Below are 25974 nucleotides of genomic sequence, written 5' to 3'. Positions count from 1 at the left end.
ATTTTGAAATATAATCAAATAGATATTTATACAACTTGAATAGTTATTTTAAATTGTAATATTTCACAATATTATTGTTTTTACTGTATTTTTGATAACATAAATGCTGTCTTGGTGAACAAGAGGCTTTCATAAACATTTAAAAATCTTACCAAAACCCCAAACTTTTGAACGGTAGTGTACAGTACCTTACAAGACTGAATCGATCAGTTGAAAAATAGTTCACTCATTTTATATTCCAAACTTGTATGACCTTGTCTTCTGTGGAACACAGAAACATTTATTTTGAAGAATTTTCCCATTGTTTTTGTCTACGTGGTAAAGCAACATGTCAGTGGGTTGGTTTGAAACATAATTTCCTTCAAATGGATAAAACATTAATTGTTCTGTTTAAGATGACACTACTCTTCTAAAAGCCATTCACTCTGACAGAGTACATAGTGTTTTGTGTACAGTAAGTACAAAGTGTATTGTACATAATTTGGGATGCAACTAGGATCAGTCAGCACGTAGGTCACTCAATATGTAAATCATAATGAGATTACTCACATCCAGATTTCCAATAGTTTTTACACAAAATGGCGTCTGATGCTTTTGCACACAAATAAGCGAATCAAGAGCAGAAGTCTTGTAATATTGCATATGCTCACCAATGCGGATTCTTCTAGAGAGCAAACTTTAAGTCTTTACTCAGTGTGCAGATGTCTAGATAGAGCTGATGCTGCGCTAACCTCTCACACTGGAGAGCTAGCTGTACCTGAGTGCCATCTGCATCTGTGAGGACCTGTCACGAGGATGGAAGTGTCAGGTGAAAATAGAGATGGTGACGTAGGAAACGCTTTTAGAATATGTTCTTGTAACTCAAATGGTCTTTTCAGGTCTTTACTGCCTAAGAGAGGCACAGAAATTATTCAGGGTCTGCAACTGAAACGCAATCAGCCACAGCTGCTGTGACAGCCAGAGGGAATGTGAGGGGGGTGAATATCTGTGCAATATAGCTGAATGTTATATAAAGCTTTCTGCAGTAGTTCTACCCATGTACGCAATGTACATTTAGCAGTGAGAAGTGATCTTAAAAATGTGTTACAAGTGATATTAAAAATGTGTTTCACTACTCTACGTAATATGTGGATTATTATGCCAAGGCTACTAAGAGAGGTAAATTGCAGAAGTACTGCAAAATCTTTTTTTCTCGCAGTCTTCCAGTAATAAATATCAAAACATCCTTTAAGCAATCTAAATTTGTTCAGGATCAAAAATGTGCGTGATAAAAAATGAGGTCTTATTTTAGTATTATTTATATACTATTATAGTATTTATTAATATACTGAATTTGCTTTTATTTTTATATTTTAAATTTGAGTGTTTTTTTTAAATAATTTTGTGTGCTTTGTCAATTTTATTTCAGTTTTAGTAATTGTAGCACTTCAACTTAACCTTAATTATTTCAGTTAGATGACAAGACAACGAGTCTAAGTTTTTCATCTAATATTATTTTTTTTATTTTATTTCTTCTCGATTTCAATTTCCGGAAACCATTCCAGTAACACTTTGTTTAAAGCTTTTATATATAATGCATTTGAAAGTTTTTGCCATGCATTTCATTATGCCATGAAATGCACCTTATAATGCATTGTATGATCTCATGAATAATTGTAACAGTTACATTATAATACACCTTTAGAAAGTATAATGCATTAATAAACGACAAACTACCAATTTCAGATGTAACGGAGTCTGTGTATATTGAATGCATATTAAATTTGGTTACAATTATTTATGAAAAGATATAATGCATTATAATGTACATTATGTACATCCCTTTATAATGCAGTATACATAAAAGCTAAATAAAGTAAAGTGTTACCACAATTTCTAATAGTTTTTGTTTGAGTTTTTGTCAACAGCAACACTGAAAAGAACATAATCTCAAATTAAGTTGATTTATGGTAGAAACATGAAAAAAATTATAAAATAAAGTTATATTCTATTATCTTGCACAATTTTGTTTCTTGATAAAGTTTATCTGATTTTAAGAATGATTAGGCCTATATTTTTACTGGAAAACAAGATAAACACTGATTAGTTGACAAGGTGTGTGGCTTGATTACAAGAGTTCTATGGGATTTAGTATCAATTGGAGTGATAATCTAGTGCTTCACTCCTCAAGTACTGAAGGGGGTGGAGAGGTAGTGACCATCTCCTCTACTGGTCAGCCGGCGGTCCTGTCAGCATCACCTCACCACAGATCAATCAGATCAATTCTCACAAACACAACAAGGTTTGCATGTGAAAGGCCATGCATGTCAGTTGGTTCAATGCCTCAGTTCATTCATGTTTTGTTAAGAGCATGGACTATTCTATGGTACTACCTAAAACTACAGGATGACATGAATTTGTACACTCCCACCTCTTTGTTATAAAGAACTAGTTTACAAATATGTCTGTCACATCCCCCATGTCATTTGGCACCTGTGTTATTTGCTTTCTTTTGTGCAACACAAAATGAGAATATATTCTGCAGAATGTTCAAGCTGCTCTTGAGTATATGAATGTAGACAGTGACTGTCAATCTCCCAAAAGCATGAAACACTTACATTTTCTTTTTTTCTCAAACAACAGAATTGAAATATAGCACACACCCCAAAAAATTACGTGTTGGCTTAACATTTTTTGCATACATTTTTTTGAGTTATGACAACATCGAGTAGAATTAGAACAACTTAATAATAATATTTTTAAGTTGATTACTCCAACTACTTGAGTTGTAGCCATGGAACCAGTTAATCTGATCTATTTCAGTTCAGTTCCACAGCTATCAGCTATCAAGTGTAACTTATTTAACATGTATATTTATTAAGAAAGTAAGATAATTAAAAACTAACAGGTCTTACTTTCACTATAAAAACAAAAACAAATAAAATTAATTTCAACATTTACTCTCCTTATCCAGTCTTATAGGAACTAGAAATCCACTGCCTAATTTCAATATATGTAAATATTTTACACGCAATATTAAGTTGATGTAATTATTATGCCAGCAGAACTCAACAAAATAATGTTTGCCACTCAAAAGGTGTAATTAAAACAATAAGTTAGAATTTTAACTTGCAACCATGTATTTATTTAAGTTGTGGTAAAAGGTCACCTGTGCACAAGTCATATGAAGTACTCTCATTGTGTTTTTATGGAAGCTTGACAGCCCCTAGTCTGTCTTTCTTTGCCTCTTTTTCTTCTCCTTTTGTGTTACTCTATAAGAAAAAATAATATTTTTGGGTTTGGAAGGACACGATCCCTTTGCATTCATTTGGACCTCTTTTTATCACCAGAGCAAAAATAAACATTTTAGAATGTTTGCACATTTTGTATCTAAAATATAAGACTAAAATGTTTCTAAATGTACGGTTCCATTCAAAAGTTTGGGGTTGGTAAGATTTTTTTGAAGTCTTTTATGCTCACGCTGAATTTTCTTGATCAAAAATACATTAAAACCAAAAGTAATATTTTGAAATATTGTTTTAACATATTTTAAAATGTTCAAGACACATTTCTTATTATCAATGTTAAAAACTTCTTAAAAATGATTTGATGAATAAAATGTTCAAAAGTTCAGCGTTGATTTGAAATAGAAATCTTTTGTAACAACGTAAATGTATTTACTGTCACTTTTGATCAATTAAATGCATCGTTACTGAATAAAAGCATTAATTTCTTCCCCCAAAAAGTAAAAAAATCTGACTGACCCCAAACCTTTGAGCGGTAGTGTAATCATATCCATGCTGATATTCATGTGATATTGCTTAAACATGAAAAATGAAACTAGCCGGAGGGGAAAAACACACGCAGTGCTTTCTCTCCTCGGCTCGACTGCAGTTCTCTTTCAGCGGCAGACCACAGGCCGTCTGTAATCTTCACACCTCCAGTCCTGTCCTCACTCTTCCCCCTGAAGCGTCACATCATGGCGATGATGTACCATGCTCTATTGAGACCCACTGTTCCCATGGCATGCATTTACTGTCTCCTCATGACTGCGTGTATGTGTGTGTGTGTGCATACGTGTGAGCCGCCATTCTCACACACTGAGGTAATGTGCATCTCTTCATCTCACAGGCAAACCCTCCCCCCATCATTGTGAACGCAGACTCACTGGATGCAGGCCCTTATGTAAGTATCTGCTTCATGCTCTCAGCACCTCCAGTAGCGCCTGCCTGCCTGACTGCCTGCCACGTGGAATTATCCCCCTCAGCCCGGCCAAACCTTTCCTGTTGTACATGAGATAATAACAATAAAAATATGCAGAGATTAAACCACAGCAGATGTGGCTTTAATGCCGAGTGCAATTATTATTTAACCGTTATAATGAGTAGTCTTTGACTGTGTTTATCAGCCCTATGCCTTGTACATGATTCATACCTCTCAGTTTTATTGCGCTGAGTTTATAGCGATTCTGCTTTTTACATAATTAATGATAGTTGTGACCTTCTTGTGTATAATTTGTTAATATTACTTGTCTATGTTAAACAATTTTTCTTTTGTCTATTACAGGTGAACGGGAGTGATGGCATGTATAAATATGAAGAAATCATTCTGGAGAGGGTAAATATCTTAATAGCTGTTTTAAATGTCTGTTATTTTAGGGTGTCTTGTAAAACTTGCCAATATTCTCCTCCACCAATGCTACCTATGAGGACCTGGACACTAGATGGCAGTAAATGTTGAGCTACGTAAATGCCTGCAATTGAACTTCAGGCAATTCAATTTATGGCTGTGGTACATTATCAAAACTGATCGTCACCTCAGTTTCTGTCAATACTAGAACACAGTATACAGTCAGTACTTTAGAAACACAAATAATGATCAATCCTGATGAAAATCTATAGATATATTAAATTCTTTGTAGATTACCATTAAATCAGTAGGTTTAAATGAGAGTTGAATTAAATGTATTGATATAAAGGAAAACAGATGATAATGAAAAGTATTACAGTATGAACAGCAGTAACTTTAAATGAATGTCCTGTGTAGATCAAAAACTTATTAGGTGTAGTGCAAAAGTTACATTATTATTCTCATTATTCTCAAGTCAGTTGAGAATAATACTTGATCATTTGAAAACACTGCATTTTGATTATATTTACGGACTACTAAAAGAGTTTTGAAAATGTGCCACTTGTGAAAATGCCATGCAATTTATCTGAAGTACAGGTGCTGTTCTTATCTACAAAGAATTATCATATGGTCTTTTCATACCTGAAGTTTGTTCAATGCAGATTAATCTAAATCTATCTGCAAAGGCCATTCATTAAACAGCAGTGGATGTTGGATTTGGGTGCATCTCTGAGCTTTCAGCATAATTGCAGGGCTGTTCTGTAAGTGCCATTTCTGTATGCTGAGGCCTAAATAAACTATGTTAAGATCTCACATGTTAAAAGGTCTGTGGGTGTGAATGCTTTAGTTGGAGCTCTCGCAGTGGCTCTGGAGCATGAAAGGCTCACTGGGATGTCTTAGCTCCACTCGCTACTAATTTGCTCCGACCGTCGCTCATTAATTATGGAAAATATTAAAGTGAAATCTTTTCTCAGCTGTCTGCTTTAGGGCCTGTCTTTTGAGATGTGACTGTCAGACAGACCAGTCTGTCTCAGCTTTTTGGCACTGGAATGAAAACAGCAGTGTAAGAGGTGATGAAGTATGGAGGGAGAAATGGGTGGAAGCGGATACGATTTTTGGATTCTTGAAATGCGCACCACAAATTCCTATATTTAGCAGCATAAAACTGTCCATGCCTTGCTGGTGTTTACGAAGTATTGAGAGCCAGGTGTCTTCCGAAAAGCAGATGCAAATGTTATCCACAAATCTTTGTGAAACGTCTGCATTTCCTCATCTATAATATTCTACTCATGTATGTCATTAATAGGGCAACTCTGGCCTTGGGTTCAGCATTGCTGGAGGTGTGGATAATCCACACATTCCTGATGATCCAGGAATCTTCATCACAAAGATCATCCCAGGAGGTGCCGCTGCCATGGATGGGAGACTAGGGTGAGTGGTCTAGGGTCTCTCAGGGTCTAATATTCATTTTGTGCTACTCTTGCTCTGTTCCAAAACCTAGTGAGCTCAGTATTTTAAGGCATCTTAGGCAGGCCTTCATAGGTTGTGCTAAAAGTTAGACATCTTAATTATGCTGTCTAGTTTGGCCAAATTCTAAGGGAGCATCGCATGTATCCGTTACTGGAAGAGGCATTACTTTAGGATGAGCTTGGTTAAAAAATAAATTGCAAGATGGCGGACATGGTGAGAAAAACTTCAATACTGAAAGGTGTCTAATAAAAGTTAATAAAAAATCGATTATTTTGCTAAGCATTTTTTATCCTATTAGAGTATTAGCTTAGCAACTAACTAACAGTGTCATCTTAGCAACATCCACACGATAAGGAATTTTGGGTGAAGAGCGAAATAAGGGTGAAAAGCTTTCCCATGCGGATTTTCATGTGAATTAGCTGTGTATAAGTTTGAAAGTGACTTCTGAGGGATATCAGTGTGTATTGATAGTGAACAATGGACTTTTTTGTGACCGCACCTTACCAAATTGGGCAGTTATCATTAGGATGATCTCTAAGAGGGAATCTGGCCAGTTTACTTGGTTTTGGAACAAAGTCTCTCTCTCTCTCTCTCTCTCTCTCTCTCTCTCTCTCTCTCTCTCTCTCTCTCTCTCTCTCTCTCTCTCTCTCTCTCTCTCTCTCTCTCTCTCTCTCTCTCTCTCTGTATGTTATTGCTGTGTTGACTTTGAATCTCTTCTTGTGTCTAAGGGTAAATGATTGTGTTCTGCGCGTGAATGATGTGGACGTGTCGGAGGTTGTGCACAGCAAGGCAGTGGAGGCTTTGAAGGAGGCCGGCCCAGTGGTCAGGTTGCTGGTACGCAGAAGACAGGCTCCTCCAGAGACCATTTTGGAGGTCAACCTACTCAAAGGGCCTAAAGGTTAGAGGTGCTAAATGTGCACCTAAATACATTTGAGATACACACAATAGAAATGGCTGTTATGCACGATATCACTTTTATAGCAGTTCTGAATTATTTTGAACTTGTGTTGAATTCGTAAATATTGAGGCATTTTATAATAAATATAAAGTTAACATAATTGTGCAAAATGCATCAGTGCACATTTTTCATTTTTTTCTCATTGAATTCCCTGTTTCTCTTGAAATATGCCACATTAAGTGGCAGATTTTGAGTGTCATTTCATGTTGACTTCGACTTCAGAAGATCTGATTTCCTGGTTAAAATGTAACTCCATTCTATTCATTCAAGGTCTTGGCTTCAGTATTGCTGGAGGTATAGGCAACCAGCACATCCCGGGTGACAACAGTATCTACATCACAAAGATCATCGAGGGTGGGGCGGCACAGAAAGATGGACGTCTGCAGACAGGCGATCGCCTACTAGCTGTAAGATTTCACCTGCACTCATGCACCTCTGTTCTTCACTATATGTAGAGCCAACACATAGGCAACCTGGTTTTATGCATTGGAAGTTCACTGCAATATTGTCTATAATACGACATAATAGCCTACAACAGTGTCTGTGGTCATTGAAGCATATAGAAATTCACTGAAAAGATACTGTTGTAGGCTATTATGTCATATTATAGACAATATATCTCATGTGTGAAGATTTATGGGCCACCGTGTGATTGATGTGAAGCTGAGCGCAAAATCAAACAAGGACACATCGGTGATAAAGAGAAACACTTGCATGGCACACAAGTGCCAGGAACTGAGCAAGCTTTGACATGGTCATAAATGCCATAATTAAAAGGCCATGCATCAATCACGGCAGCCGTAACTGCAGACATGTAAATATGCCTTTTCTTCCCTTTCTTTTTTTGATTCAGTCAGGGAGCTTGATTTCTTGAACAGAGTGCCTAGAGTTGGTCAAATTTTAATTATCTCTGTCAAGTCTGTGATCACCAGCTGCACTGTTGCTTTTTGTGTGGGCTAAGTTATAATGTGACAAAGTGACAAAGTAATAACAAAGTTATAATTTATTATAAACTAGATTTGATACTGCATCTGATAATAGTGTGTATCCATCAATTTTTTTGGGGGGATGGTGCATTACAAGAATGTAGATGAAAAAAACGGTTGTGAAAGTGACACTTCATCATGCACGGGGTCAGGCAAAATTCAAAATGGATGTATTATCTCCCTTTTATTCAATGAGTTGACATTTATATTGAATTATCTATGTTGTGTGTTTCATGTTACCTATCATCTTGGTATCGGTAACTGAAAAGTTAAATGTATTATTAAATACTACATTAACAGAAGTTGTGACTTTTGCATTTAATTTCAATTAAATTCTGCTTCTTTTCATTCAAATTAGAATTTGGATTCCTGTTTACAGTTAATTACTCTCTGGTCACAAATTGCTTCAAGTTTTGTGGCATTTTCAAATTTTTATTTAAATCTTTAAAGCAACTAAGAAAAAGGAATGCCTTTTAACTCTCAAAATAAATCATATTTAAAATTGCCTTTATATTTTTTGGGTAGTTATTATTTTATTTATGAATGCTGCTTGGATTTATTGTGGGTGCGTTTAACAGTGATAATGCGTGTGAGTTATTTGAGGTGTAATAAAGAAAAAAACCTTTGACCAATCCGTTGGCGTCTATTGACCAGTGAGTATTTCAGAGAGGCAGTTGTGAGTCCAATTCGCTATATACTCACATTTCAAACAGACTTGACTCCTTCCACTCCCTTAGAACAAATTGGACACATTTCTATCTGTGAAGCACTTAGTTTTCTGTAGTGTGTAGGTGCCCTAAAGCTTACAAAGGAAAAGCACTACGCTTTTCCAGCTACCCCACCCTCTCGTCCTTCCTTTTGTGACCGGACGGCTGAGAGCTGGAGAATTGAGCACCGTCGTCGATTGTTGGGCCATCCAGCCTCCGCTCCAGTCGCTTCCTTCCTACAGCTTCAAATGTGCTGTCGTGAATATTCTGAGTCACGCTTCAGAGACCAGCCGATGTAACATGCGTGTGTGTGTCTGCCTTCGCAGGTGAATAACATCATACTTCAGGATGTACGTCATGAGGAGGCTGTGGCCGCCCTGAAGAATACTTCAGACATGGTCTATCTGAAAGTGGCCAAGCCGGGACCAGTACATCTCAACGACATGTACGCCCCACCAGACTACTCAAGCAGTACGTACCTTCTTTTGCTGATCTCCATCAACCTTATACCCTTACTACATTAAAAACATTTCTAAACGGTCTATTTTATAGCCCAAACACAAGACTTTTCACACTACATTGATAAACGTGAAAATGACTTTGCGGTTAGGGCAATTCAAACATAACCCACATCCCTATCTGCTTTTATCTGTAACCCTGTAATGAAACCGAATGGTGCAGAGCCTGTGAGTGCTGTGGAGTTTTGTAACAGCACTGTGGTGTAGCAGTGGGCGCTGTTTTCAGACACCCACACACACTGCACTGCTGCTCCCATCAGAACACTGATCCCTCCCTCCCACTGAGAGACGAGGCTTTCACACAATCCACCTGCACAATTGCACACACAGCGGCCAAAATTACTACTTATGATGGCTGAATATCTCTTTTTGGTCATGAAACTGTATTTAGCATTTTTATTGAAAATATATATATATTTTTCAATTGAATAGCAATTACAATGAGATTATTTAGCTGTTTTTTACTTGCATATTGATGTCATATACGAGATGAGCCAGTCTCTCAATAAAAGTCTCTCAACGAAAGTGCAACTATAAAACTGTACCTCAGTCAGTCATTTTTGATGGTGTAATCCGGGAATACTGCACATACAGTGCCCTCCAAAAGGCAAAGTGGGATTATGGACAATATCAGCATGAATCCTTATCCTTATAATTTGCAATTAAAACCAGCAATAATGATTTTCTTTTTGATTAGAAAATAAAAGACACACTACTGTTTAAAAGGTTGAGGTTATTAGTGTTTTTTTAATAGAAATAAATAATACGTTTATTCAGTAAAGACAATTAAAGACAAATAAAGAAATTAAAAAGGGACAGTAAAAACATTTACTGTATATTTTGGCAAACTATCTTTATTTTAAATAAATGCTTTTCTTTTGAACTCTCCATACATCAAAGAATCCTGAGAAAAAGTGTATCACACTTTCCAGAAAAATATTAAGCAGCACAACTGTTTTGAACATTGATAATTATAAGAAATGTTTCCTGCGCACCAAATCATCATATTATAATGATTTCTGAAGGATCGTGTGACACTGAAGACTGGAGTAATGATGCTGAAAATTCAGCTTTGCCATTACAGGAATAAATTACATTTTAAACTATTTTGAAATTGAAAACTGTTCAATTGTAATAATATTTCACAATATTAATGTTTTCTGTATATTTGATCAAATAAATACAGCTTTGATAATCATTTTAAAAACATTTGAAAAAATCTTACCAACTCCAAAATTTTGAATGGTTGTATATATGCACATCACAATCAGACAATCAGCTGTGATGCCTGATAACTACCGGTAGATTAAATCTGGCCCAGGCCTCATAGTTTGTGTTGTCCCTTATCAATAAACCGGTCCTCTGTAGTTACCTGGTGAAATCATCTGCCTTTTTTCCCTTTACTGGTCTCGGCCTCCCTCCAGCCTTTCCCACCATGGTGGACAACCACGTCGGACACAACTCCAGCATGGCCTACATGGGGGGCATGGAGCCTAAACCAGTGTACCAGCCACCCCAGGTCACCCCCTCGAGGTACTCCCCAGTCCCACGGCACATGCTGGGGGAGGAGGACTTCACCAGGTCAGAGTCAAGAATTTAATCATCTATTCACTTGCGGTCACTCACTTCTTCACTCCAGGGTTCCCACGGCCATGAAGAATTTGGAAATATCAGGGAATTTTAACATTTCCAGCCCTGGAAAAGTCATACAAATCGAAATTTCTGCAGCTCTAAACTATTTCATCATCTTGAAATTGTGAATGCAATTTTAATAATAAAAATCATGAAAATGTATTGGTCAAAAAGTGTGGGAACCCTGTCACTCACTCAGATGTCACTTTTCAAGAGCACTCATGCACAAATGACAAAAAACAACACTTGCATGTCCATATAAATATATATTTGATTAGAGGTGTACTTTGTTTTACCACAATCTGTGCTACAGTTCTTCAGCTTTAGTTGTTTAATTTCTTTTTGGCAGTACTGTTCACATTTTATGATGTAACTGGGAAAAGATAGAACAAAAAAAAAAAGAAGAGATTTTAAGTAGGTGTCGAGTGTGGGCTGAAGAACGTCTACGAGGTGTCTAATGCCTCTCTGTGGTGGTTTGTTTGTGAACATTGCTTTAACGCAACATGACTGGTTGAATAAAGTCTCCAACACAATTCCCAACACGCCAAACAAACACTCTGGGTATAAGAAATGCTTCTGGCATGGGGTCAAATGTCTTGAAGTTACGGCCACTGTTGCCTGGACATGAGATGGGTTTTACCTCTCTGAGCATGGACTCCCTGGAGCCTGTGAGTCAGCCCGGGCCCCAGAGCTGACTCGTCCCTCTCTAGCCATCCAGCTGAAGGCATCCTCACTTCTGCATGTGTGTGTTTGTCTCTGTCTGTGTGCATGTGTATGTGTCTTCATACAGTATGTCTCAGTGTCTGCTGTCTCTGTGTGTCTGAAAGCGCCCCGTTTACTGTGTGATTTCTGTACCTCCAATAGGGGCGAGCCCATTTACAGTGCCATCCACAAACCTCATGGGGACACCAGCCCTCCCTCCCCCCATCTGTGCAGCAGGGGGTCTGGGGACGTGGGCTGCAGCCCCGCCCCGCCTGCTCTGTGTCAAAGCCTGGTCCCGTACACCGGCAGGTACTAACCACTGCTTCTCGCTCTGCCTGGCTTAGCATAGCATAGCCTAGTAGTTAACCTAATAACCCCCCCACCGCACGGCCACCACCCTTCCCCCTACCTCAGCTCAACCTGCAGTGTGGCACAGGTAAGGTCTTGAGGCGATATAGCTCCCTGCCTCGAGCCGTTTACTCCTCTGCAGTGTTGAAGAGATGCCATGCTTTTTTAGCTTGTGGTATTAAACTCCTTAAAGGGTTAGTTCACCCAAAAATGAAAATTCTGTCAGTAATTACTCACCCTCATGTTGTTCCAACCCCGTAAGACTTTCGTTCATCTTCGGAACACAATTTAAGATATTTTTGATGAAGTCACTCTTCCATAGGCTTCTATGTTATTGAAACTTGCCGTCCCAGAAAAGTTAGTAAAGACAATGTTTAAAATAGTCAAAGTGACTACAGTGGCTCAACCATAAGTTTACTCACCTCTGGTGAGTTCACGTAGTGTAACAGCGCAGCGCTTCTGGGTTGTACGTCAGCACGTAGGCTCACTATTGGCCAAAGCTGGTCATGTGTTTGATGCATGTGACGTACAACACATTAAAAATGTTACACTACGTGAACTCACTAGAGGCCCACATAGAAGAAAATGAATAGCTGAATAAAGTCGTTATTTTTGTTTGTTTTTTGCGCACAAAAAGTATTCTCGCCACTTGATAAACTTATGGTTGAGCCACTTGTAGTCACTTGAACTATTTTAAACATTGTCTTTACTAACCTTTCTGGGATGGCAAGTTTCAATATCATAGAAGCCTATGGAGAAGTGAGACAGCTCTCAGATTTCATCAAAAATATCTTAATTTGTGTTCAAAAGATCTTACAGGGTTGGAACAACATGAGGGTGAGTAATTACTGACAGAATTTTCATTTTTGGGTGAACTAACCCTTTAAGGCCTGTTCACACCAACAGGAATGTTTGGCACAAAGAAATTGGTCCAGTTTTCAAATGTGATTTGTCTGTTCAGACCCGGGCTGAATGAAAATTTACATTCACTCTCTGACTGTCGGTGGCGCTTTTAGAAAGTAGAAATTTTCTGGTTACTCCGGGACACAAAGCATTAAGAAACTTTATGTTTCTGATACCCTCGTCATGGAGAAGAAAGTAAATCAGACGGTATTTACTTGTTTTTTGTATTCGCTGTGGTGTTTGTCAAACAATAAGTGCACAGAGATTCTTCCTCAGCTATTCACTATTACTTTGCAAAATACTCTGTACGTGAGCGCCACAATGCTAGGACAAAAATCACTTTCCTCTTCTGACATGTCATACTCGCTTTTTTCACGAATATATGACTTGATCTGAAGAAGGACAGATGCAGGTATTTGCACGCGCTCAGTCGATCTCTCTCTCTCGAAGAATATATTCAATTTTGTTATCATTATTTACTTATTTAACATTCAATACACATGCATGAAGTGTAAAACAAGAAGGGCATAGCCTTATGAAAAAGGAAAGAACATGAACATTGCAGTTTGCTTGTCAGTATCGCGGTATTACAATATTGCGATTATCGCGACAACCCTATACCAAGTTGTTGTTTTATGTAAGAGCAGCGGCTCTGGGCATGTGATCAAAAGCGTGAATCCTGACGGTTGGCCAATTTTATTCACAGTAAGAGACGTCATTGACAACATGAGAATATTCACACCTCTGATCAGGTGCATTAACAGCCGCTCATTCAAATTAAAATGGCACAGAATTTCGAACCAAATATTTGTCTTGCTGTGAACAGGTCTTTAAGCACCTTTAGAGTCAATAGAGTCAAAAAAGCGAGTATGACATGTCAGAAGAGGAAAGTTGAGCACAGACTGTTTAGGTATAGTTTAGGGCAGGGATGGGCAACTTCGGTCCTGGAGGGCCACTGTCCTACAGAGTTTAGCTCCAACCCTGAAAAAATCACCTTTAGTTTTCTAGTAATCCTGAGGACCTTGATTAGCTTGTTCAGGTGTGTTTGATTAGGGTTGAAGCTAAACTCTGTAGGACAGTGGCCCTCCAGGACCGAAGTTGCCCATCCCTGGTTTAGGGGATAGTTTACCCAAAAATGAAATTTCTGTCATCATTTACTCACCTCATGTCATTTCAAACCTGTATGGAGCGTAAAAAGTCATTTTGAAAGTCTCCATACAAAGACATTAAATGGTGTCCAATGTTATTTGTACCCCAATGATTTTCAAGAATTTTCATTTAATGGACTTGAATCTTGCATAACCTACAGTAAACAGTTAAAGACATTTTAATCAAATGGTAAAGCTGTTTTCAAAACAGTTAACCATTTAGTAAATCTACAATAAGGTGATAAATAATGCCACTAGTTATGTTTTGTATGTTGAGGTATCATCCCATACTGATCCTAAAGGAAAGTGCTCAAGTTGCCTACTATTACCATCTTCTTCTTTTTTTTGTTATTGAAACTTTGAAAATTCTGTTTTGCTCGATTTTGAAAGAAGCCTGCAGCCTTTAGCTTTGGCGAAAACCAAATGGGGGGTTCAGCACCCTCAACCCTATAACAACCCCCCCATCTCCCCCCCCCCCAATTCACACCCTGCCCATTTAATACCTATGTTCAATCTCAGATAGTATGTGAGTTTAAACCTAAGCCATCATACTTTACCAGCCCATATAATGTCCTGGTGTTTTGTGTGCTCTCTGAAGCAGTCTTAGTCTGAGTGATGTGCTGTGACTCGCTGTCTGGGATGGGTATAATCTACTTTATGTACCACTATGTGTCAGTGATTGTTGCTTAATTCTCGCATACTCGCTGTACTGTTGTACAGGCTCTACAGTCGAAGGCTAATTATTCAATTAATTTTCAACAACCCACACTCTACATATTAACCTTTAGCACATAACTAGTCAACAGATTATCATGACATGATGATACCTTGTGCAGTTTATTGAAGAGTGATTGCTATTTGAAGTTGGACTTACAATGTTCGGCAGGTAGAATCCATAGACTTACATTGAAAGACTGGAGCTATATCTAGAGACCATCAGAAACTATTTTTTTGCCTTTGGCCAGTAAGCAATCACCTAGAACTCCCTAGCAACATCCTAGCAAACACATAGCAACATCCTGACAACCTAAACATAGAGTGTATAGCAACTGCATAGCAATGCCCTGCCCTTTTACATGTGCTAGTACCACACACATTTTATTCAGAAATGCTTGTAAAACAACATTTTACAATTGTAGGATGGCATTAGACAATATGAAGAATTTTTGATTAACTTGTATACAGAGCTATTCTTCCACATGGTGCCCACAAGTGTGTGTGTGTGTGTGTGTGTGTGATCATGTATGTAGTTTAACAATACTGACCTCCCACCTTTTGAAGTCTTGTACATGTATGTTTATTGTATTATGTTCATCAGTTTGTATACTAGCATTGCTGTAGGTCTGACCGAGACTGGAGATTTATTATTCTCCAAACTCATAAATACACACTCATGGAACCTTCCAACACAGGAATGTTTTGGCTTCTATTGCAGTTATGTAAATATAAACAGTAGGACCTGCTCTTACCATAAATGTATAGGGAAGTGAGAGGTCGATTTTGCAGTCAGACTACAAATGAGTAGTGGCGCACATTCCTGAAGCTGTCATGATTCATTTGAATGGGGGAAAGCAGGCCACAAACACACACACACAATGTGTGCCAATGCCCATCACACACATAGATACACTTAGACAGTCTGTTATAATGTGCTGACATGAACACACACTCCCTTTGACACGAAGCCCAAACACACACACACACACATGCAGTATGAGGCACAGTATTTAAACCTACACACGGCTACACCTACCAAAGTACATAAATAGTGTTATATTATCCCACTTTGCACTTCACTGTGCCCAAACTAAGCTGTCAAAGTAAGTCTGAACCTTATCACAATCACCCTGGAGGTGTCCCCAGAGGCTAATAAAAGTTGTTTACAGGCAAATATACTTTGTGTTGGTGTACAGTGACAGTTCACTCCTGGAGGACTCTGCCAGTGTGTGTGTGTGTGTGTGTGTGTATATGACTGAGTCACAGGAGAGACTCTGATAGGCCCTCTGCCCATCTGTGCTTCCCCCACACTAGCACGGCAGTCACAGACACATTTAGATCCCTCCATCTGACCCAGTACACACTAACGGCCCCCTGGCTTCTTTACCAGCTGAATACATTATGGAGATTCGGAAGAGATCTCCCACCCACCCTTCGGATTGCAGAACATAATCGGCCGTGCCACCAATCGAACAGGCTAATGACAATCTGCTCGCACACTCATGTTCACAAATGATGGACACACTTTTAGATACAAACCCAGACAGAGACTTTTAAATAGTTCAGGCCATTCGTGACCATGTTTGATTATGGTTTTCAAAAATGGCTTCCTTGCATGACTCATGGAGTTTGTTTTTCCATTCAGTGCATTACGTCACTTGTAATTCAGACTGCCACATACACAACTGTAGGGGGAATAATAATAAATATTATATATATATCTATATATATATATTGTAAATTGTGTTGAAAAGCTGTGCGTTGCAGATTTATCTGGTTATGGTTGATGTTTCAAACTAAAAAAGGATATACAAATTAAATATCCACTGAAACTTAATACATAGAAAAATCATGAATTATGTTCACCAAGGGTGGTTTTATGGCAAGATTTTTTGTGAAGCGGAGTAACATACATGGGAACATTCACCAGTTTCATGCTGAACACATAATGTACTCTCTTTAATATATAACTACAGTTCTAATGTTTGGGTGCGGTAAGATTTTTATTTTAGAAGATTTACTTTGAGAATACTTTGCATTGAATTGATCAAAAGTGACAGTAAAAACATTTATAATGTTACCAAAGATTTCTATTTCAAATAAATGCTGTTCTTTTAATCTTTCTATTTTTGAAAGAATCCTGAAAGAAAATGTATCATGGTTTGCATTAACATATTAAGCAGCACAACTGTTTTCAACATTGATAATAATAAGAAATGTTTCTTGCGCAGATTTGTTAGATTGATTTCTAAGGTATCATGTGACACTGAAGACTGGAGTAATGATGCTGAAAATTCAGCTTTGTCATCACAGGAATAAATTACATTTTGAAATATATTCCAATAGAAAACAGCTATTTTAAACTGTAATAAAATGTCGCAATATATTTAATAAAGTGAATGCAGCCTTGGTGAGCATAAGAGACTTTGTTTCAAAAACATTTAAAAAAATTGACCAACCCCAAATTTTTGTACAGTAGTGTATAAACAAGTGTACATGTCAACACTAAAGGACTGAAGAATCAAAATCAGATGTACACCTCATTGAGTAATAACTATGCTTGTATGTCCCAGTGCAATTGACATTTCAGAATCTAAATCTTAACAACATCATTGTCAATAAAGCAACACAATAAGTCAAGTCACTCATTTGTTATTAGGTTTAGTTTATACTGTGCAAATAATATAGGCAGTATAGAATATAATTGAAGCTGGTACTTTTTGGCAGCTTTACTCAGTGACGCACCTGATTGTAAACTGTTGACACACTTGGTTTATTCTTAGCTGCTTGGAGAGGCTGGAAATATCTTGAACGTCTCTTGGCGTGAAGTCAAATGGGACTGAAGAAGTGTGTTCTGAGGAAGAGATTGGTGGTTTTCGACCAGAGCTTTGAAAGCATTCAGAGAAAGAGGAAGACAGAGCAGCCCACAGTAGCCATGAAAGCCATATGATCCTGCCAAAGAGAACATGTTTTCCATGGTGAATTATGTCTCTGCGTGTTTCCGGAGAGCAGTATCCACTGTGTCCACCATTAATCACCCGATCAGAGCCAATTACTTAGATCGGAAAGAGGAGCAGACAGACTGCACTGGGGCATTGCAACCCTGTAAACCTTTGAGCCTTGTGGAATATGAATATGAATATGAAATCTTTAATTAAACTGTAGTAATTTCCTCTTCCTCTGAAACAACTTTCCTTGTCCACTGACATCACTTAGGCCACGTGGGCTATTGTATAATTTTAGCCAATGAAATGGCTACTCATCCATTGTTTTACATTCAGATACAATTACTGTATTATCGCAGCCACTTTTCATGATCCAATCAATTTTTAATCGATAAAATCAAAATGGAGGATGTGTTATTGTGGTGGACAGCAGTTCATGTGGCTGGGTAAGAGTTAAGTCTTTCTCTGGTCCTGCAGAGGTGACGCTTGACAGGCGATGTGGTGCTGTTTCCCATCACTCCCCTTTCACTTAGAGAAAGCACACATATACACATACGGCACTTCACAGCACTGTCTGGAGCGAGATACTGAGTCCTGGGGAAAGTATTCTTCATATCCCTGCCTGGTAGCTAGCGGCAGGCACCATGTTCACAGTTAACATCTCGTCTTCGTTGCCAATGCTAAAAGTCAATGTAGAGAGACGAGGTAGGACAAGCATCACCCTCATGAACAGGTACAGTAGGTCTAATGGTTTGAGTGTTTGAGTGACTGCTGGCATCTGATAACTGCTTTATCTTTTTTTGTACATGGGCGCCATGAATTGTATAGCTATGCAATAGCAACAAATTTGCTGTTCATTTCTTTCATTTGCTTTGGTACTATTTTAATGAAATATACATTTTAAATAAATTCCTAGTACTAATCTCCCATTGATCTTTTCCAAAATCAGCATATTTTGACTTGATTTAGAACAAAACTGTATTTTCTCCAAATCTAATAAGTGTTTGACCTTGGCATTAAAAGTTATTGCATTTAATTAATTAAATTAACAAAGTCATTTTCATATGCTTCTGTTTTCATTTATTTAATACTTCTGATTATCATCAAGCTGATCTTAATGTTTAATCAACAAAGGATTTGATATCAGGGTGCCATTCAGAAATTAATTTAATTTAAAGTAGCAAACAGGATGTGGAATTGCAATTTGAACAAATAAAAAAAAAAAGTAGAATTAATTAAATGAATTAAAACTCAAAAGAAAAAGCTATGTTTGTGAAGACAAAAAAAGCACAATGGTTTGAATGTGTATAGGCCTGACCAGGTTGGTAGAACAGTTCATTTCCCAGAACCTATTGTCTATGTTGAATATCTTTGAATTGCAATTCAATTCCTCATCCTGTCATTTCAATTCAACTTTCTGTGGAAATTCAACTTCTTGAAATAAAAAGGAACACATTTTTCAAATCTTAATTATGCACAACCCTTTTTGGAATATCTATAGAGTTTTAACAGGTTAATCAACCATAATTGTTAAGCATACATGTTCAAAATGAGTGTGTGTGAGCTTTTGCAATTCACTTAGAAAAAAATCACTTAGAGCAGGATAGACTGCAAAAGAGAGGAACTAATAAATAATGTTGTGTACAAGACACCCATTAGAGCAACAGAAAACAGGGAACTGTTGTCCAGGTCATGGTTTTACTGTGTGTCATGTAATAAACAGAGGATAAAAAGGTGATTAAAAAAAAAACTGTTTACCACTTGCATCAAATTTATGGACATAAGGTTCTCAGTAAATTGATTCACACTCCAGTACACCAGTAGATCACACAAAGTACACCACAGTCTGTTTGTGTAATTACGTGTTTCATATATGGACCAAACACTTAGCACAACTTGTCCGGTCACATAAAAGTGCTGTTTTCAGCATCATAAAGCTGCACCATGGGCAGTCGAGATGGAACGGCTCATGTCGAGAGCTAGCCGAGCTCTGCAGAATTCTGAGAAACATGCGTACTACAAATGTTGATGTGTGTTGCATTTTTGGGAACTGGTTATGGTGTGTTATTCTGCAGTACATTCGGAAAGGGTTTTTGACAGCCCCTGAATGTAGTCGAGTCTCGCTGGTGTGCCAGCTCTGGGCAGTCTGGAATGCCTCTCTGCCTGCAGATGAATCACGGCTGCTAAAAAAGTGCCGCAGTCCTGCACAAGGCAGGAATGAGCTCAATGTGTGAATGCGTTTTGTGCCTGTGTGGGAAAGTGTGTTAGTTATCGGTGTGTATGTGTTAGCGCTCATTTCTGGAACAGATCTGGAACATTTGTTGTTTAGCTTTGTTGTGGATGAAAGTTTGCCAGTCTCCTCTAGTCGTGACTAGAGCGTTGTGTTTTCTCATGGATCTGTTCTTCTCGATTTCCTCTCTCTGTAAATGACAGGAGGAAAACGAAATGCAAAATAATAATTTACCTTCTTGCTAGACTGAAACATTATTACTGTTCCTTAAAGGTGCATTAAGCAAGTCTCTGAGTTTTTGCAGAACTATGCCCCCTCTGGCGGCAAGCGAAGCTGCAACCAGAGGTGTGCACGCTCACAGACAAAAGTTTTCTTTTTTTTATCTTACGTGGAGTTTGCGTTGGTGTTTGAAATGAACTATAAGCAGGTCTCTTACAATCCATCTTCTACGGAGAATGCCGGCGAATACACAAACCTGCCAGGCATAGCTATGTGAGCGTGCCGTGAACGCGCATGACGTCACGCCCAGTCTAAAATTCCGGCCCGAATCCCTCTTATTTATTTTACTTTACAGGATTATAGAGGCAATCGCAGTGATCAGAGAAGGGCTCATTCAGCCCATCAGGCAATTGTTTAAGCATGTATGGGTTAGAAAACGGGTATTTTTAACATGAAAAGTTGCCTAATGCACCTTTAACCCTATGAATTCTCTTTTTTTCTTGCAGTCTGGGACGAATGAAACCCATCCCACTCTTAAATGTCTTAATGTGTTTTTTTTCCACTATACATACATTTATATAAAAAAAAAAAATTATTAATTTTTTTTTTTTTTTTTTTTTTTTTTGCACATATATGTCTGTCTTTCGTCCCCTCCCTGCTGCTGTGGTGATCCGAGTCCATACTTATCCTTGACACTGTGGTTCTGCTTGGCAGGGAGCCGCGGAAGATCCTACTGCACAAGGGTTCCACAGGTTTGGGATTCAACATTGTGGGCGGGGAGGACGGAGAGGGCATCTTCGTGTCTTTCATCTTGGCAGGAGGGCCAGCCGACCTGAGCGGAGAGCTGAGGAGAGGAGACCGCATCCTTTCGGTCAGTAACTGTCTGTGACACTCAAGTAGAAATAGTAAAGATTAACAGCATTAAAATATATACTACCATTCAAAAGTTTGGGGTCAGTAATATTTAATACTTTTTTTTGTTTTTGAAAGAAGTCTTATGCTCACATAGGCGTCATTTATAAATACAGTAAAAAAAAACAACATAATATTTTGACATATTATTACAATTTAAAATAATTGTATTTTAATGTATTTGAATATATATTTTTAATGTAATGTATTCCTGTTATGTCAAAACTGAATGTTCAGCATCATTACTCCAGATTTCAGTGTCACATGATCCTTCAGAAATCATTCTAATATGGTGATTTGCTCATTAAATATTTTAATATTTTTGTGAATACCAAAAAAATTATTTTTCAGGATTAATAGAAAGTTTAAAAGAACTGCATTTATTTGAAATAGAAATCTTTTGTAATATTATAAATGTCTTTACTGTCACTTTCAATCAATATAATGCATCCTTGCTGAATAAAATTCGGTAGTGTATATTAGATGGAATGGAAGAGGAATGGAATTTTTCATGATTTCTAATACAGTCTCTCTAAATTGGCATGAAGTCTTAGAGCTAATATTGCATCATGTGATTTGCATGAGTGTGTGGCGTGTGGGGGTTGTTGGTTTAATCTGTTACCATGGTATTGTCCCAGGTGAATGGTGTAAACCTGCGCAATGCTACCCATGAGCAGGCTGCTGCTGCACTGAAGAGGGCTGGACAGACGGTGACCATCATTGCCCAGTACAGACCAGAAGGTAGAGTGGCTCTTTTCATGATGTTTGTCACTCCAAAATAAATTGTGCTCCTTATAAGACAATGAATGAGATAAACAATGAGAATAGATTTGAGCTTATTCATGCAAGTTAGCTTTTTTGTAGGGTCTTATTTATTTAAGAGCAATAAATAAATAAATTAAAATAGATCAAAACTGTGTTTCTAAGAATAGATCACCATTATGTGGGATTATTGCATCAAGACCCCAACTGCTCTTGCTTTCTTCACACACCCATGTGTTGTGCCTGTTGTGTCTTGCCTGTTTCTGTAATCACTCCATCACAGTGGCATACAGTACTACTGTATATTCCTTTTAGAAAGGTGAACTTAGCCTCACCTAGTTTTATGAGAAAGAATCCTTATTTGCAAATGAGGACATTGTGACTGATAGTTGTAGCTTTTGTTGAATTGAGGTGGGCAGACATTCATTTTTGACTTACTATGCTAAGTGAAGCCTTCAATGATAATAAAGCTGTAGGCTATTTAAAACTATGCATGGAGAAGCAGTCCGACTGCATCTGTAGTTTTACTGAATTCATGTAACGATTTTTTTTTTTTTTTGATTTGGAGTTTAAAGAATCACTTGAACCGGTTCACAATGCAGTTAGGTACTAATAAGGATTTTTATTAGATGAATCATGGCTGCAACAAACTGAACTTGGGCATATGAAATTACAATAAACTTATTTATTTGCGGAACTAATTGGAAAGGGGTCTAAATGTGGCTTGATCGGAACGTTTATATCATTTAATGTGCTTCACCGTGTGTCAAGCACCATTCGATGGCGTTATAGTCTTTAACTTATAGAATCACTTAATCCGGTTCTTTGAAGCGAACTGTTCAAAAGAACCGATTCGCATAAATGAGTCTGGCTTCCAAACAAAAGTTCACTCGTGAATGAAAGCACTGGGATGAAATTGTGCCAGAAGTGGGAGGGATCAACCTGAGAGGAAAAAAGGGGGGAAAGAACTAAATGGACTAAAAACCACGGAGTGGAGGAAGCGCTTGACTTTACTGGTTGAAAGCTTATTTTTGGCGCAGGGTTAGCTTTCATCTGCTGGATCACTATGAAAGTCTGTCTGACGGGAGATGTGGAATAAGCGCGCGCTGGTCGCGTGAGCGGGGCGGATTGAAACCCCGGGTCTCGAGCGCGAATGAGACGCAGTTTTAAAGAAGAAGGTGCCGCTATTGGAATGGGAGGAGCAAAGCGCAGGACAGACCGAAACATTTTCACTAAACTCTTTAACGTTACTATTTATTTACATTTCGTGTCGATTTGAAACAAAAGAAAACGGCATTTTCCTCCTTGCGCTACTGTGAAGCATTCTTTTTTGACTTGTTTTTTTTTTTTTCTTACCTAAAATGTTTTTTCGAGTGAGTTGGACAACGAGAGGTTGAACTGAACAGTGAACACAGCGCTTTAGCCGCCGCCGCCGGGTAAGATCACCTCAACTCATATTCATAAAGCATTTAACTGGAAAGAGCTGTGTAAAGTAGGCGAAAACTATCAATGGGATGTAAATCTACGTTAAATTTCTATATAACTGCTTTAAGTTATATCCTTTAGTATGCTTTGCTGTAAAGGAAAGCGTCGGTGTCCACGATGGATTTCTGTTAGCTCGAGCGGCATGTTCAACCCTTGTGTATTACGTTGAAAGATTAATCATGAAATCCATTAAAACAACATATTAAGTTGCTCAGCCGTTGGGCTGACGTCATGAATATTGTTTCTAGCCTTGTGTGTTTTGTCAATGACCGCTTGTGTTGCTGCGCGACACAGGTAAACTGTTTGCTCGAGGATTTCGTGAGAAATGTTTTTATATTGAAGCTGTAAACACGACAAAACACAGCAGCATGATATTTAGTGCTTCATATTGACATTACCATAAGCAAAATGGTATTTTCACTTTGTATGAAGGGTAGGGTAGTTCACCTTTGAACTGAACTTCAGTTCTGTCAAAATGATCCGGGATATTTTGCACTTTGAGGCCTGACGCTTCGCCGTCATGTTTGTTTAATGCTTTATTATATGGAGCTTCCTTCATAACTCAGGACAGGTGCTGGGAAGGGCTCATTCAGGAAGTCAGTTTGCCTAAACAATCTTAAACATTACTGTCATTTTGTCGTTCAGTGGAAACTACAACAGGATACCTTTGTGAAATAGTTTCTTTAAATTAATATTGAATGTGTTGCTGCTTCTGCTAATGATTTGACAAATGTCAAACAATTTCCCTAGACCAAGAATATCATGAGTCAATGTCAAAGATGGTGTTAACTAGCTGGGAACACTAAACGGAAGACGTGGACACATTTGACTGGCACAGAGGATAGGAAATCAATTATTGTCATTGACAAGATTTGCAGTGCACTAACAGTCATTTTAACTTGTAAAATGTAGTATGTCAATGCATAGTTCATTCTTTGGTGTCTATGTGAGCAATGACAGGAATGTTGCAGTGCAAGTTATCTGTTTCGGCATGCTCTCCTCCATATTCCTCCTTAGTCAGACACTCCTGAAGTATAAATGGACTGCCTCTCCCTCCCAAGGGCCCTTACGTCTACATAGAAATAGAAGTGACACATTAATTTGTGCCAGAATAGCTCATTGAATTAAGTGGGAACCAGCACTATGAGAGACATTATGGATTCTTACTTGAGTGTGTGTGTGTGTGTGTGTGTGTGTGTGTGTGTGTGTGTGTGTGTGTGTGTGTGTGTGTGTGTGTGTGTGTGTAAGAAAGAGACAGTCTAGTTGTAGACTGGCTTCTGTTAAAATTTGAACTCCTCATGTCATACATTAACTTGGAGGGCAGTGATTGAACTTGAACTGTGAAGTGTTTGTGTCCAGCATGGAGAAATGTTCACAACACATTCTTTTATTTGTTCTTGCATTCCACATTTACAACTAAATGGCATGTTATATATTTTTAAAGTCTGTATTAAAAGGAATATCTATATATTCCAAATGCGTATTATTGGTCTTATTGTGAACAATGTTTAATTAAAAAATAAATAAAAAAATTCATGTATTTTTCGTCAATGTCAAAACATGATCTTACAATGATATTTTTCGTGTAGATGCTCATGTGGTCGAATGTGGAGCACAACAGGAGTTACACATTCTGACAAGCACAAGACTTAGTGAATTTGCGTCTTTGTGCAGATATAGGTTGTAATATGTTGCACAAATATCTGATCAATCTCATATAAGATGCATATTGTTGAGTTAATTAACCCACTAGTTATATATACATAGACAAGATTTTCATTTTGGTGCATCTCAATGGAAGACATAGCTATTAATACACATGGCTTATAATAAACAACCAGTTAATCATCACTTATTTTGAATCAAGAGGTGTGCTGATACTTTTCCTAGAGATTAGACATTCAGAACACCCTAGCGACCGCATATCAATGTACTCAATGAACACTCTTGCAACCACATAGTGTTTGTGATTTAGCTGTTATAGTTCCATGTATAAAAAACAAACAAAAAAAAAACATTAGAGAATACCTTGGTTAAAAAAAAATCTGGACACCAAACTAAGGAAAAAATCCTAAAAAAGGCACTCAGCCTCCCATTCTGTGAAACATTTACAACATTTGCGCTCGCATTAACTTTTTTTTGGCCCGATAAAATAAATGTTTCAGGAGACTGTTTACTTCTTTTTTGGACAAATTTTAATATAAATCCATAGTTGTATTTTTCTGTTTTTTAGGAATGTACAGTATATCTGTGCCATATTGACTACTGGCTGATATTAGATTTTTATTAATGCGTATTGGCTGTATATCAACCGATAGTAAATGTTTAGTTGTGCTTGTGTTTTTCTCCATATTTTTACATTTAGATTACCTTTGCTGTCATCTAACTAACACTCACTTAAAGGTCGGGTGGATATTTTTCGGAGAGGCTAGCAAAAGCGAGCTAGTTTTGAAAGTATAAGATCCCACCCTCCCTTCAAATCGCTCTACAAACATAGCCATGTCTCCTCCAAAACACATGAACGCACACAGCCAGAGCAAACAAAAGCGCCATGAGAGACGGCGTTAAACTACCTCATGTCTCAAAGCACATAACATTACTATAATAATGAACATAAAAAACTTAAAGAGTTCATTTTGGCGTTGATAGTGTTGCCATTGAAACGCATAAATTCGAGTCACAAACCGCTCTGAGTATAACATCACATGTTTCCATCTCTTCCAA

The 25974-nt window shown here is 37.8% G+C and overlaps 1 protein-coding gene across 6 annotated transcripts in view; it reads left to right on the top strand.

Moving 5' to 3' along the window:
- dlg3 (discs, large homolog 3) overlaps positions 1-25974 on the top strand; it is a 94214-nt gene that overhangs the window by 51223 nt on the left and 17017 nt on the right. For 2 of the 6 annotated variants that reach the window (XM_079891845.1, XM_079891844.1), the window contains 9 exons: positions 4111-4164; positions 4546-4596; positions 5915-6039; positions 6807-6976; positions 7307-7443; positions 9056-9200; positions 10672-10828; positions 20806-20962; positions 21642-21744. In XM_079891845.1, coding sequence (XP_079747971.1) covers positions 4111-4164; positions 4546-4596; positions 5915-6039; positions 6807-6976; positions 7307-7443; positions 9056-9200; positions 10672-10828; positions 20806-20962; positions 21642-21744 — 1099 coding nt within the window. Of the gene's footprint in view, positions 1-4110; positions 4165-4545; positions 4597-5914; positions 6040-6806; positions 6977-7306; positions 7444-9055; positions 9201-10671; positions 10829-11743; positions 11891-18018; positions 18376-20805; positions 20963-21641; positions 21745-22688; positions 23202-25974 lie in introns of those variants that run through there. The other 4 variants (XM_079891843.1, XM_079891846.1, XM_079891847.1 and 1 more) reach the window with 4 other exon arrangements.

This window comes from Squalius cephalus, assembly GCF_949319135.1.
Source record: "Squalius cephalus genome assembly, chromosome: 14".
Classification (NCBI taxonomy): domain Eukaryota; kingdom Metazoa; phylum Chordata; class Actinopteri; order Cypriniformes; family Leuciscidae; genus Squalius; species Squalius cephalus.
Note: the sequence above shows the minus strand (reverse complement) of the source record. Positions and strands in the feature narration are given on the sequence as shown.